Source organism: Choloepus didactylus, chromosome 13 (assembly GCF_015220235.1).
Source record: "Choloepus didactylus isolate mChoDid1 chromosome 13, mChoDid1.pri, whole genome shotgun sequence".
Classification (NCBI taxonomy): Eukaryota; Metazoa; Chordata; class Mammalia; order Pilosa; family Megalonychidae; genus Choloepus; species Choloepus didactylus.
Window position 1 is genome coordinate 79,202,499 of NC_051319.1, and position 21,207 is coordinate 79,223,705.

General features: G+C 47.3%; 1 protein-coding gene across 2 annotated transcripts in view; it reads left to right on the forward strand.

Moving 5' to 3' along the window:
- Positions 1-21,207, forward strand: part of SLC25A48 (solute carrier family 25 member 48) — a 59,960-nt gene that overhangs the window by 20,353 nt on the left and 18,400 nt on the right. For both annotated transcript variants that reach the window (XM_037802205.1, XM_037802206.1), the window contains 2 exons: positions 15,295-15,552; positions 18,851-18,984. In XM_037802205.1, the coding sequence (XP_037658133.1) occupies positions 15,295-15,552; positions 18,851-18,984 (392 nt within the window). The remainder of the gene's footprint in view (positions 1-15,294; positions 15,553-18,850; positions 18,985-21,207) is intronic.

Here is a 21,207-nt window from a genome sequence, read left to right on the forward strand (position 1 = left end):
AGGGCTTTGTCTCTTTGCTAAGCCCTCTGAGAAGTGAGAACATGGGGACCAGTGTACCCTCCCTGCCTGCTCTCTGCAGCCCTTCTCCACTGGGGACGTGATTCCCTGACCCTTCTCCTGTATTAGAACCTGCCCATTGCCTCAGGTTGTCTGTTCATCCGTGGTGCCAGAAGAAAAACTTGTTCTCTTCAATAAACTCCCTGAGGCAGCAACAGAAAACGAACATGTGTTTGCTCTGTCCTTCCTCAGTGTGCCAGGAAGCTGGCCTTTTGGAACACACAGAAGGTTCTTTGTAAAAGGCAAAGGGACATTCCTGTGGGCGAACATTTCTCAGCCCTCCAAAGCTAAAAGTCATTAGTGCCTGGTTCCAGGGGCTTAGCTGACAGAACAAAGACAAAGATGGGTTCACCTGAGCAGGCAGAGGGAGGGCTAGAGACCATGGCTAGGGGATCCACCTCCAGCTGAGCCCTGACAAGTCTCTGCGAGGTGCCTCCACACCTGGTGCAAGGTGGCCTGAGATTCAGGCCCAGGTGATCTGACCCTAAGCCCACTGATACTGTTTCTGCTTCTGCCCCAGAATTTTGTAGAAACTGAGGCTACAGCAACTTTTGTACCATCAGGCCACCTGGGCCTTTGCACAAGATCATTGCACTTAGAAGCAGTTTCAAACTTTGGGGGGAAGCGGGCTGGGAGTGCATCTCCAAAATGACATTGTTCAAGTAATGGCCAAGGCTCATGGATCCCCAGGGATGGGCCTGACTCCTTGACGTTGGGCTGCCCCTCTTGCCGTGGCCTGCTCTTCCTCACCTCCCTTGGGGGAAGGTCTTTGGTGACTCCAGGTGCCTGGCAGGATGAACTATGGGGAAGGGGTGAGGGAGGCAGGCAGGCAAATGATCACCAGGCAGTATTATCTGCCAGCGAGCTCTCCAGAAAAGGAAGAAGAATGTAGTTTTTCTTTTATGTGTTTCTCAGGAAACCTCTAGTCCAGAAATAGAGGTTTCAAGTGCTCACTGGGACCAGGGAAGTAACAAGTGAGCAGAAATACCTGGAGAATGTAGAATCTCCCATTTTTCTTGAGACCCACAACTCTCTTAATCTAAGCTTCCTTTTTCCTCTTTTCACTGAAGCATGTACACAGAACATGTTTCACTTTCCCCATAATTTTGCTATTAGAAAATGAGCAGTGCAAGTGCCGTGTGCCATTTTCAGTAGTTGAAAGGCAGAAGGGAGTGGTGGGGACTGTGGCAAACAGGACCCAGCCTTTCTCCAAGGGAGTGGCCACAGCTCTGCTCCAATTGACTGTGGCCAACTGGCCTGATATGACCAGATCTTCTGACTTTTAAGAGAATTCAGAAAGGTAGATTTTTTCTGTGAGATCTTTCCACTGGAAATTTTCAGGTGATTTGATTTAAAAAACAAACAAACAAGCAAACATAACACTGTGCCTCCCAAAGCTGTGTGGACTGGAGAGAATGGGCGGGAGCTGGGGCTGGTGCAGGCCTGTGGTCTCCCTGCTCTGGGTCATGCCCTCTCTGAGTGGCGGCCGTGCTGAGGTCAGCATTTCCAGTCCTCGGCCAGAACTTGTAGGATTGTTCATGGTTTGTGGCTTTACCACAAAATTACTGGGTCAGTTCCTGGGTGGTGACCCTGGGAGCTGCGAGGTGGCACCCACGTCCCAAACCAGGCACTGGAGGCCTCAGGCTGCTCCACTCGGGGCGTGTGACAGGTGGGCTACAGGCCAGGTTGAGGTGACAGCCCAGCTCCTCTGGCTGGGGGACTTGGAAATATGGGGCCTGAGTTCAGCATGAGTGTCTACCAAGAGTGATCCAAGGTTTGTAAACTTTGGATTTTGGAGAAATAAACAACATTCTCTCTTTTATTTTAATTTACAAAACACAGAACATTGAAAGGGGAGGGACAAAATACCCAGCCTCCCGAATTCAACCGCTGTTAGTGCATTTATGCATTTCCTTTCCCTTTTCTATATTCATAGGTTAGAGTTTTGAAGGGGTTGTACCCATTTTATAGAGATAATCTCATAGTCTGTTTTTAAGTCAACATTATAACAGAAACATTTCCCATGTTGTTAAAATAGTATAAAATTATTTTAAATAGATGGATATTTAAAATAGACATACAATAGTCCATCAAATACACACTGTCTGGTTTGCTAACACTGCCGAAATGCAAAACACCAGAAATGGATTGGCTTTTATAAAGGGGGTTTATTTGGTTACATACTTACAGTCTTAAGGCCATAAAGTGTCCAAGGTAACATATCAACAATCAGGTACCTTCACAGGAGGATGGCCAATGGTGTCTGGAAAACCTCTGTTAGCTGGGAAGGCACGTGGCTGGTGTCTGCTCCAGAGTTCTGGTTTCAAAATGGCTTTCTCCCAGGATGTTCCTCCCTAGGCTTCAGCTCCTCAAAAATGTCACTCTCAGTTACTCTTGGGGCATTTGTCCTCTCTTAGATTCTCCAGAACAAGAGTCTGCTTCCAACAGCTGTCTCCAAAATGTTTCTGTAAGCGGAATCTCCTCTCTCAGCTCCTGTGCGTTCTTCAAAGTGTCCCTCTTGGCTGTAGCAAGCTCGCTCCTTCTGTCTGAGCTTATATAGTGCTCTGGTGAACTAATCAAGGCCCATGCTGAATGGGCAGGGCCACACCTCCATGGAAATTATCCAATCAGAGTGTGCCGGTTTGAATGTATTATGTCCCCCAGAAAAAGCCATATTCTTTGATGCAATTTTGTGGGGCAGACATAATAGTGGGGATTAAGCTGGAACGTTTGGATTAGGTTGTTTGCATGGAGATGCGCCCCACCCACTGTAGATGATAACTGATGGGATATTTCCATGGAGGCGTGGCCCCACCCATTGAGGGTGGGCCTTGATCAGTGGAGCCATATAAACGTGCTGACTCAGAGACGGAACACAGTGCAGCTGTGAGTGATGTTTTGAAGACGAGCAAGCTTGCTAGAGAGGAACATCCTGGGAGAAAGCCATTTTGAAACCAGAACTTTGGAGCAGACGCCAGCCACGTGCCTTCCCAGCTAACAGAGGTTTTCCGGACACCATTGGCCATCCTCCAGTGAAGGTACCCAATTGCTGATGTGTTACCTTGGACACTTTATGGCCTTAAGACTGTAACTGTGTAGCCAAATAAACCCCCTTTTTATAAAAGCCAATCCATTTCTGGTGTTTTGCATTCCGCAGCATTAGCAAACTAGAACACAGAGTTACCACCCACAGTTGGGTGGGCCGCATTTCCATGGAAACAACCTAATCCAAATGTTCCAACTTAATCTCCACTAATGTCTGCCCCCACAAGATTGCATCAAAGAACATGGCTTTTTCTGGGGGACATAATATATACAAACCAGTACACACACACACACACACACACACACACACACACCAAGAGAGTCAAGATAGTGTAGTTAAGGACTCAGTTTCTGGAGATAGAATACCTGCTTTAAATCCCACCTCCACTGCAGCTGAGGAATTTTGGACGACTCACCTGCCATTGCCAAGCATCAGTTTACTCATCTGTAAAGCAGTCTTAGTAAAAGTAGCTGCTTCATAGCTGGGGGAATAGAATGATTGTTACACATGAAGCTCTTAGCGCAATGCCTGGCATGTTGAGAACTTGAAATAAATATTATCTGCGATTATTATTATTATATGTATTATTTAACAGTTTTCCTACTATGAACCTTTAGATTGTTTGCAATGTTTCGCTCTTAAAAATAATGTTGTGATCAGCGACTTTGTCCATAAAGTGTTGCCTTCATTTAAGGTAATTTCCTTAAATGTATGGACCTTTTGATTCATGAGTGGCTCAAAGGGTATGGCCATTTTTAAGATTCTTGGTACATATTGTAATATTAGTATCCAAAACGTTTTACCAGATGATACCAGTGGTTGCTGAAATTTAAAGAGAATTTCTGTTGAGCAAAGATTTTCTCCTGGGGCCTCTGCCACTTGGCAAGAAGGCAGCGCTGGCTTGGGTTCACAGTGAGCACCTGTGAAGAAACCCTTTTAAAATGACCGTGCCCCTTTGTCAGGGCCTGAGCCTCACTCGGTGCCCTGCTGTGCCCGAGCTGGAAGTTGGGGGTGGTCCGGCGTGGCCAGCAGGCCCTCTGCCGCCTCTGCCAAGTCACATCCTGGAGGCCAATGGCCAATAACCCTCCCCCCACTTGGAGCTTTCAGGCCTGTGTTCTCATTAAGAGCCTAATTAATGTGCAGATCACAACACCCTCAGCAGGATGGGAGGGCAAGATTTTGTGGAATCAGAGGAGGACTCAGCATTAACTCTGTGCTGGCCAGTGATTTCATGGGCCCTGCACACCCCCTTGTTCATTCACAAACACTTCCCGAGCCCCTGCTCCGAGCCAGGTACCGAGTCCACTCTGGGGCTAAAGCTGAGTTATCATAGGTGCAAATCCTGCCTGCAGGGAGTGCCCGGTCCGGTGGGGAGTGAGACGTGTGCAGTGGTGAGAGGGATTCCATGGGAGGCTTAGGACTCAGGCGCTGCAGATCTGGAAGGCTCCAGAGATGAAGTGGCCATTGATCAGGGTTTGAATATTGAGTAGGATTTGGAAATCAGAACTTGGACATGGAGGGGTGTTTCAGAACAAGGGAACAATGTATGAAGACTCTGGCAGGAAAATGCAGCATATGGCCTGAAGCAGTGGCTTGGTTAGGGCAGACCAGCCTTGCAGGCAGGGAGGGGACCCTGGAAGATGCAGGTGGGTTGTGAAGAGCACTGACGTCTTAGCTGAGGGTGGGTTTGGATTCTATTCAGCGGACAGGGAAGTGTCTGGGACACCAGAATGACCCGCCCCATGCTGTGATGTAGGAAGATGAACGCAGCCTTCAGAGGGGTGGGAGGGTGGTGGGAATAGCAGGGTAGGTTGGTTTGGAGGCTACTGACCACAGTCCAGGTGAAAGGCCAGAAAGGCCTGACGCAGGGTGGTAGGTTTGGGAACAGAGAAGAGTGGCAGATGCAAGACCTTGATGATGTAGAGACAACAGGCCAAGCATGAGGAGCAAGCAGGAGGAAGAAAAGTGTCCAAAATGACCTAAGGATTCAAATTGGACTATGAGGGAGGTGGATCCAGCCATGCAGGGAATTAAATGGCGAATGAAGTGTGTAGGGCAGTGCTGAGCATGGAGTAGGTCATCAGTAAATGCTTATTGCTGCTGCTGCTACTATTTTAGAACCTGGGGGGAGGTGCAGGCTTGAGTGCAGATGTGATGAGTTTGGCTTGGTTTGTGTTGTGTGAAGTGACTGGGACTTGAGTTGCAAGTGTTGGGCTCAAAGTATAGATGTAGGGTTGATAGACAGAGAAGTGAGAATTGAAGTCCTGATATTAGATGTGAATGTCAAGGTGAGCTGCAAAAAAAGAGAAGGTGGGTGTTCTAGTTTGCTAATGCTGCTGGAATGCAAAACACCAGAAATGGATTGGCTTTTATAAAGGGGAATTTATTTGGTTACACAGTTACAGTCTTAAGGCCATAAAGTGTCCAAGGTAATGCATCAGCAATCAGGTACCTTCACTGGAGAATGGCCAATGGTGTCCAGGAAATCTCTGTTAGCTGGGAAGGCACGTGGCTGGCATCTGCTCCAGAGTTCTGGTTTCAAAATGGCTTTCTCCCAGAACATTTCTCTTCAGGCTGTAGTTCCTCAAAAATGTCACTTTTAGTTGCTTTTGGGGCATTTTTCCTCTCTTAGTTTCTCCAGAGCAAAAGTCTGCTTTCAATGGCCGTCTTCAAACTGTCCCTCATCTGCAGCTACTCTCTCAGCTTCTGTGCATTCTTCAAAGTGTCCCTCTTGGCTGTGGCAAGCTTGCTTCTTCTGACTGAGCTTATATAGTGCTCCAGTAAACTAATCAAGGCCCATGCTGAATGGGCAGGGCCACGCCTCCATGGAAATTATCCAGAGTTATCACCCACAGTTGGGTGGGGTGCATTTCCATGGAAACAACCTAATCCAAACGTTCCAACTTAATCCCCACTAATATGTCTGCCCCCACAAGATTGCATCAAAGAATGTGGCTTTTTCTGAGGGACATAGTATATACAAACCGGTACAGTGGGCATCAGTGAGAAGACCCAGGAAAGGAGTTTGTGAAGGAGCAGAGGGTTATAATGACTCTAATAGCTGTAGTTGATTACTGAGCACATGCCATGTGCATTGTGCTACATGTTCCATTATTTAATCATCACAGTAAATGTTATCATCATGTCCATTTTATAAGTAAGGAAACTGAGACTGGGGTTCTGTAACTTGTCTGTGTTTATACAATTTCTCATTGAGTCAAGGAATCACCCCACTGTCTCCAGATCCACAACCTCTACAAACAGAGCCTGAGAAATAAGTGTCACCAAAGTAGGACACAGGAAAGTGGAGAGGAGAGAACTGCTGAGGAGGCAAGGCTGAGAACAGGCACAAAGGAGTGGAGATGGGGAAAGGCTTTCTTTTCCAAGTTGGGGGAGAATAAGAAGGAAAGAGAAAATAGAATTTTGAGGGCAAGAGAAAGGAAGGTGAGGGAGTTTACATCAGAAGGCCCAGCTCTCCACCATTTTCAAGATAATCTAAATATAATAAAGGGGACAGAAGCATAGCCAGGAGTTGAGAAGTAAAAGGTCCTCATTTCTGGACAAACTGGACTAGATGGTGAGCAGCAGAGAGGGCCAGTGGGGGTGGGGATGGGGTCCTCTGGGCAGGGGGTCATCTGAGCAGCTGAGATCAGCAAACAGGTGCTCAAAGTCCATTTGAGCCCAAATCTGAGTGGTGAGAAAGTGGGGTAAAACCGTTTTTCCAGTTTCCCTGAATTATCAGAAATGCCCAACTGGGAAGGTCATTGGCTGGGCTCAGAGGTTCCAAATGCTTCCATAAAGATAAGCACTGCCAAGAAAAATACTAATCTCCAGGCAGGTTGGCCTTGGTAGTGAGCAGTCATTTACTATAGTGGATTTTCCATGACTTTCCTGGTACAGAGCAGAAATTATTGATGGTATGTTCTCTGCAGGGGCACACATTGCTCCTGAAGAAGGAAGTCTATGTGGAAAGGCAATACACTTGGAGCATTACAAGAGGCACAAAACCTGGAGACAACCCATGACTGTGCAGACTGGGCCTTCTTTTCAAGCAGACTGTGGGCTGCTAATGAGAAGTGAGGGCTGGAGCAACAGCAGCCTAGAAGTGGAGGGAGGAAGGAAGTGGAGAGGCCAGGAATATAGCCATGCAGTTCAAGAGAAGCCCTTGATTTCTCGGCAGTTTGACTTGGTCCTTTCAAACAGTTGTCCCACTCAGCTGCCAGGGATTAATGAAGGTACATGCAATGTAACACACCACTGTGCAAGTTACGTGCATTGGTGGCACATCTGTCTGTTCTCTAAATCTGTTGATAAAAGCAAGATAGTGTCCTAATTTCAGGACTTAACCCCAGTATCAGTAGTTCTTGGCCCCATATGGCATCAGCATTCTCCCACAGTAGACTTGGCTAAGGCCACAGCTGCCTGAGCTTGGCAGATCCAGCCTTTTAGGAATCTGTAGTCATATCAGGAAAGGGTAAAAAAAATAAGAATGATGACTGTTTGTCTTGAGTAAAGCATATTTGCACACCACACATTTTAGTGCAGTACATTTGCTAGCATTCTCATTTTGTTTTCACAAAAGCCAAATGAGGGGGACAGGCCATGTGTTCTTCCCATTTAATTGCACGGGGCTGTACAGTAAATAGCAACTGAGCAGGAACTCGCATCCAGGGCTGCTTCTAATGTGCAGCTATGGAGGCACCAAAGTTCAATCAGCAACTGCAAAGGCCGCAGTAACTCAATCCAATTCATTCTGACTCCCCGGAGGCAGCCCAGACTTCACAGGCCGAGGGCCGTCTTCCACAAGATTGTGCTTCATGGCACCAGTTGCAAACTCTGGGACCCAGGCCATGCACACTTCTGACAAACTGGCCACAAATTTGGGGGTTCCCACCACCCCCGCTGGTTCGATAATTCGCTAAAACAGATTACAGTACTTACTGAAAGCACTAAACTTATGACTATAGCTTTATTTTAGTAAAAGTATACAAATAAGAAGCCAGAGGAAGAGATTGATAGGGCAAGATCTGCAACAGTGGGGTGGGGGGTGGGGGTGGGCTCTGAAATGCAAACTTCCGAGTCCTCTCCATGTGGAGTCAGTACACGTCACCTCCTGGCACAGCAATGTCATTATCAATCACAGAAGCTCACCCAGGCCTTGAGTGTCCCGAGTTTGTAGGAGGTCTCATTCCACAGGCATGAGTGATCACTGCCCAGAGGTTGGACTCATTCTGCAGCCCCCTCCCCAGAGGTCTGGGAGGTCTGCTGAGGAGAAGTGGCCCAAAGTCCCAGCCCTCTAGTCACATTGGTGGTCTTTCTGGTGTGACCAGCCCCCACTCTGTCATCTCCTTAGCATATGAGCTGTTCTGGTGTGATCCTGGGCCCACTATGAATAACAAATGATGTACCTTATCACACGAAATTACGGAGAGGTAGGGGTTACCTCCCCAGGAACTGGGGCAAAGACCAGCCAATTTTTTCATAATGCTCAGGGGCTTGTTCTGGTTTTCTAGTGCTGCTGTTATGCAAAACACCAGAACTGGATTGGCTTTTTTAAGGGGGGGTTTATTTGGTTACACAGTTACAGTCTTGAGGCCATAAAGTGTCCAACAATCAGGTACCTTCATTGGAGGATGGCCAGTGGCATCCGGAAAACCTGTTAGCTGGGAAGGCATGTGGCTGGCATCTGCTCCAGAGTACTGGTTTCAAAATGGCTTTCTCCAAAATGTCAGTGTAAGCTTTCAACAGCCATCTTCAAAATGTGTCTCTCAGCTGCAGCTCTCTGCTCCTGTGCATTCTTCAAAATGTCTCTCTTGGCTTCAGCTCTCTCCAAAATGTCACTCTCAGTTGCTCTAAGGTCCTTCTGTCTGTGAACTCGGTTATATGACTCCAGTGATCCAATTAACACCCACCCTGAATGGGTGAGGTAACACCTCCGTGAAAATTATCTGATCAAATGTTTCAGTCAGAGATGATTGAGTCACATCTCCAGGGAAACAGTCAAAGGATTCCAGTCTAATCAACACTAATACATCTGCCCCCACAAGATTGCATCAAAGATAATGGCATTTTGGGGGCCACAATACATCCAAAGCGGCACAGGGCTCTTTCTGCTAAACTATGCTCCTCTCTTGAACCCAGGTCATGAAGAAACTTTTGTACTCCTCAGAAACAAGAACTGGGCAAGGGCTTCCCAGGTGGTAATACCCTGGGGAAGTGAACTGAGGGTATACCAGCCAGTTCAAACCCAACCCGAGGAAGGTATGCCTGGCCTCCCTGGCTGGAGGCTGTCCATCCACGTTATTGGACTTTCTGGGATGTCTCTTTAGCATCTGTATTAGTTAGGGTTCTCTAGGGAAACAGAATCAATGAGAGGTGCCTATGACTATAAAATTTATAAAAGTGACTCACGCAACTGTGGGTATGCACGAGTCCAAATTCTGTAGAGCAGTCAGCAAACTGTCAACTCCAAGGAAGATGTCCGATGAACTCCTCAGGATACGAACCTGCAACTTCGACGAACTCCTCAGGAAACGCTTCACTGGGCAGCTGAAGAAGAAGTGAAGGTCCTCTATCTGTCTCGCTTATAAGACTTCAACTGAATAATTGATTAAATCCAGCCAATTGCATCCTCTCATTGTGGAAGGCACGCCCTTTGGTGAGTCATCAGTCACAGCTGCAGTCAATTGACTGATGATTTAATAAACCAGCCTGTTGGTTTATTAACCAGCCTCAAACGTCCTCACAGCAATTGTTAGGCCAGTGTTTGCTTGACCAGACAGCTGGGTACTATCACCTGGCCAAGTTGACACATGAACCTAACCATCACAGCATCTTAGGCCAAAGCTGTAGGTGGGACCATGCTTTTGGAGTTTCTTTTAGTAGCTAAAGCCTCTGGCACAAGACTCAGGCAGGGCCAGCCAGGGAGGTGACCTTTGAGAAGCCTCAGTGCCCAGACCTGCCCAGGACAAATACTGAAACATACATTGAATGGATGTTGACACACACAGGAGGTGCTGGCGTGGGGCCACAGCTAGGGAAAACAGCAGAACGAAAACAGATCATAATAGGCATGGGTCTCTGCATGGGCTGGGGGCTCCTAGCTTTTCCTAATATTATGATAACTTTTTAGTATATAAAATGTGGTCCAACCCATAGAACAGCAGCTGTATTTTGAGTGGCTGCTAATTAAGAAAACACATATGACAAGATTAGTAATATGTTCAAGTAAATTTTTATTGATACATCAGCACCCACACGTATGAGAGAAAAGGTCGGACATGTATGTGTGAGATATTTTGGGAATTCTGTCAACCCATAATGAATATGGATTCCTGGCTCCCTTGAAGTAACTCCATGCTCGAGGCTCCCTGTTTGAGAGCTCCCAGCCTGGACCTCTTTGTGCACAGAACACTTATCTGTGGATGGCCGACTTGTCAGGGATTTTCTATAGAAAGTGACCTCTTGAGAAACGATATTGTGTTCCCCACCTCACTCCCCACGTGTGCTTTTCCCTTCCCTGGTGGGCAGGGCTTTGTTTTCTGGAGGGCTGGGCTCCCGGAACCTCAGCGATCAGGAACCAGCTATTGTGTCTCCAATGGCTTTTCTGTTTTCAAGGTCCTGCCCATTGAAGCACTTGAACAGCATTGTCTGAGAAAGGGAAAGAAGTGAAATTTCTCTGTGGCTGTGTTTGCGAAATGCACTGCAACATGAGTGGCCAGGCCCCTGCTTCTGGAAGAGGGGCAACGGTGCCAGATCTGGAGAGGGGAGTGGTGGCGGGGTTACCTGTTAGGACTGCCCACCTGGAACTCGCACCCCTAAAGAGCCCCCTGCAGAGGCACTGGCCTTCAGAGGAGCAAACTGGTCCAGACAGGAGGACAAGCAAGACACCAGATGCTTCTCACTGAGCAGCAGTGTCTGATGGCCACAGCACGTGGTCTGAGGAGCCAGGGCAGGGACTGAGCTGGACAAGGCTGGGGGGCCCAGGGGAGGGGTTCCTTTGAGAACTGTGTAGGCCCCCCTCCCTGCCTAGGTAAAGGTTAGGAGCAGGGTGGGAGCCGATTCCACTGACCATGAACCTCCTGCCAATCTTGGTGTAGGAAGCTTGACCGGGTCCTAACCGAATTTAGAAAACCATGGGCATTCCAAATTTGGCATCCCAAATTTGAGGGCATAATCCCTGCCACTCATAAGCAAAGGTAATATGCTCTTGATTTGGAGAGGGCAGCAAAAAGTGGCCTCAGTGGCAAGGCACTTGTGATAAGAAATTTACGTTTTTTTAAATTAGGAAGTTATAGGTTTACAGAAAAATCATGCGGAAAATAAAACTTCCCGTATACCACCTCTCCAATAACACACCCAGTTTTCCCTATTATTAACATTTTGCAGTGGTGTGGTACCTTTGTTATTATAATTATACAATAAACCATAGCCCATAGTTTATATTAGGGTTTGCTCTTTGTGTTGCACAGAAGAAACATAAAAATTTAATTCATATTTTTAACATCATTATAAAACAAAATTTCTAATTAGAGAAATTAGATAAATTTCACTTTAGAAGAAAATACATAACTAGGCTAATTCCTTCACAGGCACACGTACACCCTCAAAGAACTAACACTGGAGTTTCAGGAACAATAAGTTGAAAATCAGTGGTTCAATATGAGTCTAGTGCCCACCCAGCACCTCAGGTCCTTTCTGGGTTCCTTGGGCAAATGACATGCAAGTCCACAGACCAGTTGTGCATATGACCAAGAGCTACTTACCTCCCAAGTCAGTTTTTAAGGGTCACCAAAATTTGGTTTCCATGAACTAAAATTAGTCCACTGCTGGAGTTACCAAGTGTGATTCAGTGCTTTCCTAAGAAGTCTGGCTACCCCGCCCCCCTCCTGGGCCAAGCCACAGAGCACCTCCTGGCATCTCTGAGCCACTAGTAGGAGGAATTCCTGCTGTTTTCTGCAAGAAAGCTCAATTATTCATTCATCAGCAATGTTATCTTGAGCTGGCTGTAGTTTGCCTTTGCTCCTCCTATTGCTGTTTAGTTATAAATAAGTTTGAGTTTAAATTCACCATTATCATTTTAGGTTTTCGTGGCTTGGGGGCTAATCAATAGCGGTGTTGAATGCATTTTTGTATCAGGCGCATCTTGGACTAAAATTACCGTGACTAGACTTTATGACATTTTGCTTTGGGGTCCAAGTATGAATCATCTGTCCCACTATTGCTAAGGCAGATGGACCCTCAACAACCACTGCCCAAAAGAAAGATTTACTTCTCAACGAGTGACACGTCATTGATATCCCAAAGTTCTTTTACCTTGAAAAGCAGGAGGGGTCAGTGGGTGTGGAATTTTTGCACTGCTTCTGTGGGCTAGGATCAAAAAAATTTTGTTTAAAGTATAAGAGGCTACTTTTTGGTGAGGGTGTGATCACATAGGTGCATACGAGGAGGAAATGCTAAAAAGGACATGGTGAGACCAAATGAAAACTTGATTGGAGATAGTAGGTTAGATGAAAATATTGCCAGTGTAGATCTGTGAAACTGATAACTATACTATGATAATGCAGGACAAAAAATATCCGTATTCTTAGGAAATACGCACTGAAGTATTTAGGGGTAAGGGTCCAAGATATATGTAATGCCCCCTCAAACAGTTCAGAAAATAAAATTCTGCCTAGATGTGTGGGAAAAAAAGTGTGTATGTAAAATAAAGAATTTCCGTATTGCTTATCCTGGGGACAAAAGAGAAGTACAGATCTGGTTCTTGTGTCATTCTTGTAGACAAGGATTCTTTGACGTTTGACAAGTATTTTCCCAACATCCCCACATCCCCACAAGGAGGATGTTATCAGGACAGTCTGCTTCAATCCTGAAAGCCACTTTGGACCCATAGCTGATTCATGAAAATCTTGACTCCTGAGTCACTGTTACCTGGAGATGAACACAGCACAGGCAAAGTTTTTATGGGACAATGACATCTATTCTGTCTAACTGCATGCACAGAATTGAGTGAGAACAGAGAGGAGGGAGAGAGAGAGCACGCACACAAATAATAAAGTAAGTGAGGTGACTTGTTAGCAACAGGTGAATACAGGTGAAGGGTCTATGGGTGTTCTTTGTATATTTTTCTTTCTGTCCTTTCAGCAAATTCAAAATTATGTCCAAATAAAAAGTTGAAAAAAACAATACTGGAGACTAGGTAGCCGGAAGGAGTTCCAAGAGCTTCACAGTATAAACTTGCGTCAAGAAGGCTGTAGCCTCCAGTTCAATTTCGTGTCAATGTTCTCGGGGATGGCAACCACTATGATAATTATATTGCTATGAAAGTAGTAGATGGGTAATTTTCAGCAATAAAAGCTAAACTGATTCTGTTACAAACCTGGGAGAATGCAAGAGAATGTCCTTATTGCTTATCTTGAGAAGGAAAGGAAAAAAAAGTACAGATTTGGTTCTTGTTGACAGGCCAGTTCGAGGTTTGGCAGAAGTGTTTTTCTAACATCTGCACATTCAGACTATGAGGGTGTTATCAGGACAGACTCCTTCAATCAGTAAATCCTGAGAGCTACGTCACGGCTAATTCATGAAAACGTTGGCTCCTGGGTCAGGTCTCTGTTTCCTGGAGGTGAATGAGGCACAGGCAGAGTTTATATACATTGAGCAAGGACATCTATTCTGTCTAACAGCAAATGTCCCAGAATGACCCAAGGGAGAAGAAGGGGTGCCTGGAGACTCCCTGTGGGCTTTCAGAAGCCACAGCATCTGCCCTTGCTCTGAATCTGGAGAAGCTGGGTGGTTTCAGAAGTGACCATCACCCCATGGGATTCACTGAGGAGTGAAATGAGTGGGACTTGGCTTTCTGCACACACTGCATTTCCTAACGTGGATGGCAGTGCCTATTCTCTTCCTGCCACAGATGGGAGGAAATACAGGATGAGTTTGTTCAAACTCACTTCCCAGGTAACTGGTAACTTCGTCCCTGACCTCATTGATTTCTAAGGTGGGTGAAAGTGCACTTTGTGGCCAAATCTCTAGTTTGGACTGTGGAGTCAAGAGCTGGGTGTCATCTGATAAAGATGAGCCTATCTTGGGGGACTTGGGAGTTGAAACATATAAAGAAAGTGATTTGCCTATTTGCCAGCATGTATAAAGCCCAGTAGAGACACTGTGCGTGGAATTAAAACCAGGTGCCAGAATGGGCTTGTAGTCACAGAAAAACTTGACGCTGTTTCTTTCCTGGTCATGTTCTATTAGTCCTTTAAGAAGGGAACATTGAGAACTAAAGTCTGCTTTATTGGCACTGGGATTTGGGAGGTCTCCCTGGCCATGAGTCAAAGCATTGCTGAAGGGTACATAGCAGAGGTGAAGAAGGCAGCATCAGAGAGGAAGGCACAGGGTGGCAGGTGAGAGCACCAAACAGGCCTTGAGGGGCCAAGGATGCTGGTGCAGCTCTACCAGCTATTTCAAGGTGCAGCCTGGCAAGGTCTGGCGTGAGGCACTGAGAGCCTGCCCAGCCCTCCAGCCCGAGGTGCCCTCCTGCACCCGATTTATGCAGCTACCTTCGTCTCAGTAAAAAATAGTCCTGTTGCATTGATTACATATTGAGTCCCTACAGGTTTCCAGGCACTATGCTGAGCCCTTTAAATGTATTACTTATTTATACGCATAGCAGCTTGTGCCCTCGTTAAAGGAAACAGAGGCTGGGAAAGTTGACCTTCCATGGTCAAAAAGTTTGTAAGTGGTAAAGCTGCGATTTTGGACCAGGGCGGTCTGGCTCCAAATCTTATGTATATTTTTGTCACACTGTACACAGGTACACACACACACAAATACACACACAGAACATGTAGGATTTTCTAGCCTCTTCTTAGGATGCCTCTGGGCATCCTGAGGCAACAGGTGCTTTCTCACCTGGCTGGGACTGTATCCAGTCTGGCTGTGCATGTTGGCAGCAGCTCCTTGTTGTGATTTCATAGTCCTGGCTTGAGTTGCCAAAAAGGTCAGGAGGTTTGGTAACCACTGATTTGGTTCTTTGAGTTGCCAAAAAGGTCAGGAGGTTTAGTAACCACTGATTTGGTAACCACTGATGAGTCCTGTGAGTGAGAACTGTCAGTGGGCTGGGGCGAGGCCAGTGACTGAAAATTACCTAGCTATTGCCCTGTGAGTCACTTGCCGTCTTCTCTCTGATTCTGCAGCCAACCTCCGCTTGAAGCCCAGGGCGGTGGCTCTTGGGGAACAGCCCGCGTATCAGGGGCCTGTGCACTGCATCGCAACCATCGTACGGACTGAGGGCCTGGCGGGGCTGTACCGGGGGGCCAGCGCCATGCTGCTGAGGGACATCCCTGGCTATTGCCTCTACTTCATCCCCTATGTGTTCCTGACTGAGTGGATCACACCTGAGGCCTGCACGGGCCCCAGCCCCTGCACCGTGTGGCTGGCGGGCGGCATGGCAGGTAAGGGTAGGCAGTGCTGGAGCCTGATCCCTGTGCCAGCTACTGCCACGGGACAGCTGGGGCACCAGCCATGCCCATCTCAGCCCTGGGGGAGGGCAGGACTCATCCAACCACACATCCAATAATTCTTCATTAAGTCCCTACCAGGCAGGTGAGGGCCAGGGATGTGGAATGACCCTTCCTCCTGCATCCATCCTCTTCTCTCCAGAGCTATGGAGATGGCAAGTCCCTGTTTGCGCTCATTTAACTTTCTGTCAACAGATATATTTTGAGCACTTACTCTGTTTCAAGCATTACTTTACTTTGAAAAGGAAATCTATTATCATTGTTCACCTTTATTGGCTATAGCATACCACAGACGTTTCTAGTATAAGGATTTCATTGTTCAATAAGGTAGGAATCAATCTCCCTATTTTTCAGATGAGGAAACTTCAGAGAGATTAAGTAACCAACCCAGAGTCACACAGCTAGTGCATACAGTGGAGCAGGGGTTCTGCAGTCAGAAAGATCCAAGTTCAAATCGTCACTTATTCATTTTGGGACCATGGACTGGTCACTTAACCACCCTGTGCTTTAGTTTTCTCATCCATAAAGTTGAGATCATATCAGTAGCTTTGAGATGGGGTTGTTGGGAGAATTCAAGAAGGCTTGGTATGATCAAGTACCAGGATCATAATAAATATGAAATAAATTCACTCATTCATTCATTCAAAAATATATTTTGAGTCCTTCCTATGGGCCAGGCACTGTTCAAAACACTGGTGATTCTCCAGTGAACAAAACACAAAAATCCCTGCTGTCTTGGACCTTACGTTAGAGCGGAGAGAGACAAAATAAATGAAATAGAGAGTTAGGTGGCAATAAACGCCAAGGAGGAAAAGGAAGCGGGGAAATCGGGGGGGTAGTGTCACAGGGGCTGCTGTTTTAGACGGAAGCCCTCCCCAAGACGGCATTTGTTTATATACCTGAAGAGTGTCTGGGCAGCAGAAATAGCACATACAACGTCCCTGCAGTCCGGAGAGCGCCTGGCACGTACCACTCGTAGGAAAGAGTCCAGTGTGGATGGAGCAGCGTGCATAGGACCGGAAAAAGTGGCCAAAGAGGTAGCAGGGAGCCAGATCCTAGAGGGCCTTGAAAACCATTGCAAGGATGTTGAACTTTTACCCTAAATCATCTGGGGACGCAGTGCAGGGCTTTTAGTAGGACAGTGACATTTCAGGATTTGTGTTGTTAAAGCATTATTCTGACTGTTGTGAGGAGAATTGATGTCGGGATCAGATAGAAGGCTATTGCAGTAATTGAATTTGAGGTTTAGACCTATGGGGTATCAGTGGAGGTGATGGAAAATGGTCACATTATGAGCATAGTCAAAGGTAGCATCATCAGGATTTTCCAAAGGATTATACATGAAGTTTGAAAGAAAGAGAGGAGTCAAGGATGCTTCCAAAATTTTAGACCTGAGAAACGAGAAGCATGGGTTTCCACGAACTGAGATGGGAACAGGTAGCAGGGAGCCAGTTAGGGGCTAATTTGGGCATGTTGAGCGATGCCTGTTAAACATCTCAGGGGAAATTCGAGGGGGTCATTGGATACATGATTCTGGAGTTGAGGGGAGGGGTCTGGCCTGGAGACATACATTCGGGGTCATGAGCTGGATGGGATCACCTAGGGGAAGTGGAGAGAGGGTCAGTGATGGAGCCCTGGGGCCCTCAGACTCAGGCAGGGCACAAAGGAGAGTGATAAGGAGCTGGTGGAAAGGTTAGAAAGAAAGAAAGTAAAAACCAGGCTAGTGGGTGTCCTTGAGGCAGAGGAAGAAAGTGTCAAGGAGTGGGTAGGAGGGGAAGATATGGGAACCAGCCACTGGATTTACCCACATGGAGGTCATCAGGGACTTCGCCCTTTTGGAGGAAAGGAGGGTGTGAAAGCCTGATTAAAGTGGGATCAAGAGAGAATGGGGTGGAGGAAATTGGAGAAGCCAAGTACATAGAACACTTCTGAGGTATTTTGCTGCAAAGGGGACAGAGACAGGGAGAGATGGCTAGAGAGGGAGATGTGAGTCAGAAGAGGACTGCATCATCAGAAGGCAGATATCATGGCACATTTGATGCTGATGGGAAAGACCTGTTTTTATCCTCATCATCATTAGCTAAGTTTTAAACTGATAGCAAACACATAACAAAGCTCACATCTTTACCAAACAACAGCCACAACGGCATTCTTCCCTGACCAGCACGTTTCTGAGGCTAGTCTATGCCTGGCTGAGAGTAAGTGCTCAAATAAGTACTTGGCTGGGTGGACAGACAAGGCCCCATCTGTTCTCATTTCTGGTGGGAGCAGGTGGGAGCAGCTGGGCAGCACCTGGGCCAATGCCTGGAGAGGGGCCTCCTTATCCTGGCAGGAGGGTATAGAGGTCCAGAGGGGCTCCCCAAGGGCCACGGGCAGGAGGTCAAGGGGGCTGGAAGCTGGGATGGGCAGAGGTTCCAGGGCAGGCGACAGTCTCTTTTGAGAACCACAGGGCAGCAATTACAAAACTTTGCAAACCCACTGCTCTGGACTTTGGCATCAATTTGTTTTTCTCTCCTCACTCTAGAATGTGCCAATTTCTGTGTTTATACAATAACCTGGCATTGTTTTCCTAGAGTTCTTTGAAGTCACAAAAGTAATCAAACCAGAGCACCTAAGCTTATCCAGCAAGGGTGACCCAGTGGCACGTGGTCCCAGGGCTTCTGGTCCACATATTTGGAAAAGCAAAGAGATTTTTAAGACTTGGCCCTGCTCTTTTTGCTAGGCCAGCTCTTCCTTGGCAGGCAGCCTATCTGCAGTGTTTGCTCCCCTTCTCCAGGCTCAGAGTAAATCCTACCTGCAGAGGCACAAACTTTCATCCTCAGAAAGTCAGGCCTCACCTGGGGCTCTCTGCCCTGGTGCCTGGGAAAGTGCTGTAAAGTACTTTGTGGGGCCTGTTACTGTTTCTCCAGCAAAAACTGCTGATAAAAGCTGCCATTTCCTGAGCACCGGCTCTGTACCTGATCCTATGCACCTGTTCGTTTGGTCCTCACGGCCACCCTCTGAAGATAGGTACTGGCGCCCCATTTACGGACAAGGGGCCCAAGGCTTAGAGGAGGTAGGAGGTCAGCAGCCTTTGCAGCCTCCGACTCCGAGCCCTTTGCACTTCCCCCAGCTGTCTTCCCAGCAGCTTATGGAGCCTCTGAGGGGTTCTCATTTCTGTTCTCCGGGAGCCAGGCCCCCTCCAGATCTCAACCTGCCAGCCCCCGACACCTGTTTGTCTCTCTCTTTACAGGAGCAATTTCTTGGGGGACAGCAACTCCTATGGATGTTGTGAAAAGTCGACTCCAAGCTGACGGGGTTTATTTAAACAAATACAAAGGTGTCCTGGATTGTATCTCCCAGAGTTACCGGGAGGAAGGTCTTAAAGTAAGCACCCCACAGTGATCATGGAGGTTCATTTCAGTCCCCGGAGGGTGGTTCAGGCATTTTGGGGGATGTGGGATTATAGAGAAGGGAATCGGGAAATCGATTTGTCTATGGTGGCCAGCCGGGCACTGCACCCAGCACCTCACATGTTATCTCGTCTCTTCCTCACCCCAGGCTGGTGCAGGAGGGGGTGTCCCCCCACCTGACAGAGGTGCAGGGTGCACTGGTGCAGTGCAGGGCTGGGACCTGGAGCCACATCTGTCTCTCACCAAAGCCTGCATTCTCATCAGGATGGGTTGGGAGACCCTGACTCACTCACTGCTCCGTGGTTTACCCACCCCCCTCCTTCAGGGGAGTCCCAAGCCCCTTCCACCATTCCACCCCTCAGGCATCACATCTCGCCACTTCCCACTCCCTGATCCTGGCTTCTGCCCCCCACCCCCACCCCCAGTCCAGGCCCCATCACCTCTGGTCTCAGCTATGAGGCAGCCTCCCACCTGCTTCTCCCTTTCCTCTGTCCTCCCTACAGATAAGGGGCTGGTCTAACAATATGCCCCTCCCCACCTTCAACCTGTCCCAGAACCAAGACCAGACTTCCATGCCTGGTCTCCAAGATTATAAACAAAGTTGCATCTGTCTACCTGGTCTCCCATGACAGCCCCGAGCACCCTCCGGAAAACCATCAGGCTCTTCCTCAAACGGATCCCTTGCTTTCTTAGCATTGCTCTTCGAGTCAGCACACTTACAGCCAGGCCCAGCTACTGGCCAGCTGAGGAAAGCCAGGGCCTCTGTGTCTCCAAGGATAATCATCCTGAGCATGAAAGACAGGGTTGTTTGTAGGTTAAATTAATAATGCACAGAAAAACCCTTTGCTTGATGCATAACACATAAGAAACATTTAGAAGGTTTTAACTGTCTGTTCCTGGCATTAGTACTGGCATTTTTAGTATGTTTGGTTAGTATTGGTGGTGGTTTTACTACTGACCTCATAGCCTTTTGGCATGTGGTTCCCTCACCCCCAACCCCGCCAGGTAAATTCTCCCCATCCCACGAGGCCAGTGCAGTTCACTGCTTCAGCACAAGCCTCCCTGGTTCCTGACCCCAGAATCCACCCTCCACTGCACTCTTCCTCTGCCTCCCCTCACAGCACTTCCCATGCCCTGTTGTGGATGCAGTTATCCATACCCACTGCCTCCTCCTCCTCTTAGAGCAGCTTCCCTGAGGTCCTGTTTCTCGTCCCCCTAACTTGGGCAAAGTTCCTGAGTTTTGGATGACCAGGTGTTGAAGATGGCCAACGCACTGGTGAAAGCACAAGGTTCAAAAGGACCCCCAGAGCCAGACCAAAGGGCTAAATCTAAAGGGCAAAACTAGACTATGAGGAGTCAACGTAAACCTACCCTCAGTATTAAATAGTCCCGTGCCCTGTAGAGGGTGGGCCACCTGATTTCACAACCGCTCCTGGCTCGGGGGCTGGGGGCTGGGGGAACGCCTGAGGGCTTTAGCTCTCCCAAGTTCAGTATTAATTTGACAGATACTTAATTTTAGAGCCCCTGGTATGGGCCAAGCATGGTTCAAAGAGCTGAAGCTAACATGCTGGTGAGCCAACAGTGGGACCCCGTCTCAGGGCGGCATTCATGGAAATATGGTGGGTGGGGTAGGGGAGGTGGCAGGCGATGGGGCCGGGCTGGAATAGCACACCCACCTCTGTCACCACCCGTTACGGAGGGCACTGACCGACCGTGGCCCAGGGGTGAAGACAGGCAGGGAGCCTGGAACGTGTGTCACCTAAGAGCAAGTGAGAGAGATGGAACTTTGTTTCTATCTTTATGCTTTAAGTGTTAGAGTTTTTCCATTCTTATTATAAATATTTTTATTTATTTATTTATTTATTTATTTATTTATTTATTTATGTTTTAATAAGAGTTGCTCTGAAAGAAAGGTGGAGCCCAGGTACAGCCTCAATGTTTTTATATATATATATATATTTTTTAATAATTCAATTTTATTGAGATATAGTCATATACCATACAGTCTTACAAAGTGTATAATCAGTTGTTCACAGTACCACCAAATAGTTGTGCATCCATCACCAATATTAATTTTTGAACATTTTCAAAATGTTTGAATGTTTCAAAACACACACACAAAAGTAATAAGAATAAAAATTTAAGAGAAAAAGAACAATTAAAGTAAAAAAGATCACTGGGTGCTGTTTTTTTTTTT